This window comes from Priapulus caudatus, unplaced genomic scaffold (assembly GCF_000485595.1).
Source record: "Priapulus caudatus unplaced genomic scaffold, Priapulus_caudatus-5.0.1 Scaffold726, whole genome shotgun sequence".
NCBI classification, from domain to species: Eukaryota; Metazoa; Priapulida; class Priapulimorpha; order Priapulimorphida; family Priapulidae; genus Priapulus; species Priapulus caudatus.
In genome coordinates, this window is record NW_014577787.1 from 148,907 (window position 1) to 153,786 (window position 4,880).

At 51.9% G+C, this 4,880-nt stretch overlaps 1 protein-coding gene across 1 annotated transcript in view; it reads left to right on the plus strand.

Moving 5' to 3' along the window:
• Positions 1 to 4,880, plus strand: part of LOC106813108 (protein dachsous-like) — a 24,936-nt gene that overhangs the window by 7,075 nt on the left and 12,981 nt on the right. The window contains exons 5-7 of the mRNA XM_014817162.1: positions 15 to 1,105; positions 2,667 to 2,859; positions 3,225 to 3,464. Of these exons, the coding sequence (XP_014672648.1) occupies positions 15 to 1,105; positions 2,667 to 2,859; positions 3,225 to 3,464 (1,524 nt within the window). The remainder of the gene's footprint in view (positions 1 to 14; positions 1,106 to 2,666; positions 2,860 to 3,224; positions 3,465 to 4,880) is intronic.

Here is a 4,880-nt window from a genome sequence, read left to right on the forward strand (position 1 = left end):
GACGACGGTGGAAGTCGTCGTCGTCGACGTCAACGACAACCGGCCGGCGTTCGAGCGCGCGACGTACGAGGCGTCGGTCGCGGAGAACGCCACCGCGGGAACGACGGTGACGCGCGTAGTCGCGACGGACGCCGACGAGGGAGAGAACGCGCGCGTGACGTACTCGATCCGGCGCGGCGGCGACGACGCGTTCGCCGTGGACGCGCGCACGGGCGCGGTGACGCTGCGGCGCGCGCTGCCCCCCGGCGGCCCGCGCGAGCACGTCATCGTCGTGAGCGCGGCGGACGGAGGCACCCCGTCCCTCGTCGCGACCGCCCACGTCGCAGTGACCGTCGTCGGGGTGCGCGCCCGCGCCCCGCGCGTCGACGTAGCGTTCGTGACGGAGGGAGGAGGCTACCGCGTGCGGGAGGACACGGCCGCGCGAAGCGTCGTCGCGCGAGTCTCCATCTCCGACCCCGACCGAGACGACGACGACGCCGCGAGGCTCGCGGACGTCGACGTGACGTTAGAGGGCGCTGACGGAGCGTTCGCGCTGCGGACGGAGGACCGCGCGACGTACTGGATGTACGTAGCGCGCGCGCTCGACCGAGAGACGACACCCGAATACAACCTGACGGTTGTCGCCCGCGCCGCGGCCCGCAAGGGGGCGCCGGCGGTGCGCGCGACGGCCGACATTGCCGTCGTCGTCGACGACGCGAACGACAACGCGCCGCGCTTCGAGAGCGCCCTCTACGAGGCGAGCGTCGAGGAGTCGGCGGACGTCGGCGCGTTCGTGGCGCGCGTAGGAGCGAGCGACGACGACGCCGGCGACAACGCCGCCGTCACGTACTCGCTCGCGCCGCCCGCAGGGGGCGCCGCCGTCGACTGGTTCGCGGTGGACGCGGCGACGGGACTCATCACAACGACGGCGAAGGTGGACTGCCTCATCGACGCGCGGCCGGAGGTGGTCGTCGTGGCGACGGACGGAGGCGAGCCGGCGTTGTCGTCGCGCGTCGTCGTGCGCGTCTCCGTCGTCGACGTCAACGATCACGAACCGCAGTTCAGCCTCAGCTTCTACAACGTGTCCGTGTCTGAGGGCGCCACCGTCGGCAAGTGCATCCTGCAGGTGAGAGATGGTGGTGGATGGTTATTCAGGGTTTCTTCTGAGGGAAAATTAGATAAAGGAGGTAATGGCCAGTTTGGGAAAAAACCCGCATGATGGATTCAAATGCACACATGCGGACGCACGGGGAGAGAGGGACGCATGACTCAATAAACCCACGTGGCAATCTAAATATGCCAGAAGCGCGTGGTGATCTATTTATTTTTGGGTTGTTAAAGTACTTAGCATTTTCATAACGGCGATGTTAAATTTGACAACGGCGGTGCGCCACTGTGCCTCTTATGCATAAGAAACCCTGGTTATTGCTGTTATCTAATTTATACTGTCTTATACGTTCTATTTTATTTTGTTATACCTCTTATTCTTATTACCATACATTACCATGGTTACCATGCGTTATTGCTATTATATTGTTTATAGTATTTATTTATTTGGTCTTATCCTTCTTATTCTCATCACCATCAGACTGGGAGTGGGAGCGGGGGGTGTGGCATTGTTACCTCCGTGAATTACACCCGTGTGTTATGTAGGCAATAGGGCTATAAAGCTAGATCTGTTGTCTGCAGTGCTGTATGTAGTTGTATCCCTCAAACTGAAATCGTAAGCCCAGAATTTCATATCTTGCACGACACTTCAGACATCACGACATTTTAAACTTGTGCTGTAGCCTGTCGTAACTAGGTGCGACTTGCCTGCATCGTCGTGCGTCTGCATTGTATTCGTATGTTGTTAAATGGGGCTATGCTCGAATTATTATTTTTACATTAACCTGGCCCGATATTTTGTGCGTTCGTCGGTGTGTTGCTGAAAACAGAAAAAAATGTTCTGCCGGTTGTTGCCACAGGGTTGTGAACACCGGTTTGTTGTTTGGGAAAAATTGGTGGAAGAGGGTCGAAAGTTTTATTAGGTCCAGGGGCACCCGCCTGCGAGACTGGTTGCGTGAAATCTGGTACAAACACATAAGAGAAATACGTAAAATATTTCCTAGTAAAATATTCCACGTAGTAAAATACGTCAGTGTATACTGCCTTTTTACAAAGCTTTGAGCACATGTAATGATGTCTGCTATAGTAATTAGTTATAGTATAATTGTTAAGTACTTAGTCGACAGCCCATTCCGTGCTCCATTGTTTTAAAGTTATGATTTTTATGGTCTTCCCGACTGTTCTCATATATGTTTCCGACCATTACAATACTAGTTTTGCTTGCAGTTTGCCTTGTGGTTGCCAATTTCAAGGGAATTGTCGCTATATGACAGAATGTGTGCATTATTTGCAATTTATGTACCATAGGTTCAGCACAAACTCATGATTATATTTATACTAGAGTAATCAGTAACATACATGTTCGCTATTAGGCGAGACAATATTTCGCTATATTTTTCTCGATCGTGCAGTTATTCAAGAAATCCTTTACTTCAAGAAGAATAACTTTACAGAAAACTACAAGCATAGTTTAAACTGTTTAATGTAGTGTTGATAGTAGAGTTAGTAGAGTTTAGTGATGTCTATTATAGTATTATATAGTAGTCTACAGTCCGTTGAATGCTCCATTGTTTCAACAGTTGAACGCTACTGATGGCGACTGCGGAGTTAATGCCATCGTTAACTACACGCTCGTCGAGGCGGCGGCGGCGGCGCGCGCCAACCCGCGACCGTTCACCATAGACGGCGCCACCGGTCAGCTCTGCCTGCAGCGCCCCCTGGATCACGAGCAACGCGACAGCTACGAGTTTTCGGTCATCGCCACGGACGCCGGTAAGCCGTTGGCACGGCCGCGATGCGGTTATGTTTGTCGTTTTTAAGCTTGCTGAGTTCGTAGCTTTACCTAATATGTTACCTTGCGTTAACTTTCTGTTGATATACAGGCATATCTGTGTTAACGGACGCCTGTCCATAAAGGACACTTTTGGCATTTCCGCCGAGTCGCACTTTTAACAAATAAGAGTAAAACCACCTGTTTATAAAGGACACTTGGTGTTTCCCTCGAGTAACAGTTATACTGTATAACCACCTGTATAGAACAGACACCTGTCTATAAAGGACACGTTTATCCTTCCCCTCGCTTACGGCCGTCGTTTGCATGTCGGTAACGCCGTCCGCCCGCTCTCTCTCTCCACCAGGTGGCCGCAGCGCGTCGGTGACGGTGCACGTGCACGTGGCGGACGAGAACGACAACGCGCCCGTGTTCTACCCGCGCGAATACGGCGTCAGCCTGAAGGCCGGAGCGCCGCCAGGGGGCGCCGTCGTGCGCGTGCACGCGAGCGACGGAGACGCGGGGGCGTACGGACGCGTCACGTACGCCGTCGCCGACGGCGACGACGCAGACGGCGCCGGGGTGTTTGTCGTCGACGGAAACTCAGGTAAGATGTGATGCCGCCGCGCGGGGAGGAGGGTGGAGGCGGAAGGGGAGAGGGTGGGGTGATGGGACTGGGAGGGTGGAAGAAGGGAGGATGGTGAGCGGTTTGGGGGCTGGGAAGGGAGGAGCAGGGTTGAATGTGGGATGCTCAGATGTTGTAGGAGGGCGGTAGAAGATATGATGTTATGAAGATATGGGGGGAGGAGGGTGGGAGTCTGTGATGTTGTAGGAGGGCGGTAGAAGATCTGATGTTGTGAAGATATGGGGGGAGGAGGGTGGGAGTCTGTGATGTTGTAGGAGGGCCGTAGAAGATCTGATGTTGTGAAGATATGGGGGGAGGAGGGTGGGAGTCTGTGATGTTGTAGGAGGGCGGTAGAAGATCTGATGTTGTGTGGGAGGAGGAGGGTGGTGCAGGACGTCATGCTGTGTAGTCTATACTGTGGTCGAATTACATATTTGTAAATATTGTCTGCCAACGTATACGAAAAAAGTACACACCAGGGTTCTCCAAGCTTTTAAATTATACCATGGGGGTGCTACTCACTGCTAGGGCGGTCTGGGGGCATGCCCCCCGGAAAATGTTTGAATTGTAGAAGCTCTGAGAGGCAATCTGGGACACTCTGTGTGTAAATTTGAAGCGCTGCATGTGGGGTGAAAATGTATGTTTTGCATGGGCAAAGCTATCGGATTCAACATAATTATTTCTTGATGAGCTAGAAAACACTCAGATTTGAAGTATGAAAATGAACATTATTGTGCAAGCTAGCCTAGCCTGCAAGCTAGCCTACACCAGTTGGTTGGGATTGATTGTCAGTTCAGATGCAAAATATTGAAAGCAAAAGGTTATACACCATAGATTAATTTTGGTACTATAACACGCGTATATAAGATAGCCGAGTCGGTTTAGAGTTAGTGTTAGGGTTAGGGATAGTAGACTGTTTGTATTTGTGTGTGGGACTGCGGTACCCGTAGCATCGAGACCGACGTGTATTAATTGTTTGAACTCCTTGTGTATACACCAGCATGGCGGGTGCATTTTAGGATGACGGGGCTCGACGATAGCCTGGCGGGGCGCCAGGCTATAAGTGCCCTTGGAGAACCCTGCACACGTGTTTATTGAAAGCTGCATCTTATTTTAATGCTTACGCTAGCCGAATTTTTTTACACGCCCCTGCAAGTTTACAACATGGTCTGATTTAGTTCATACTATTCATACAAAGACAAGATCGCTAAAAAAAATTCTGCTTGAAAGGAACGAACTTCTCAGCGATCCTTCCCCGGTTACAGACGCGCAATTCAGACCGGAATCATTTGTACAAATATATGCAGATGCTATTTACTTAGTATGGATTAGTGCTTAGTACTTATATAATGCCTTGTATATAGGCCAGCATTAGCGTGAATATCATGATATTTATAT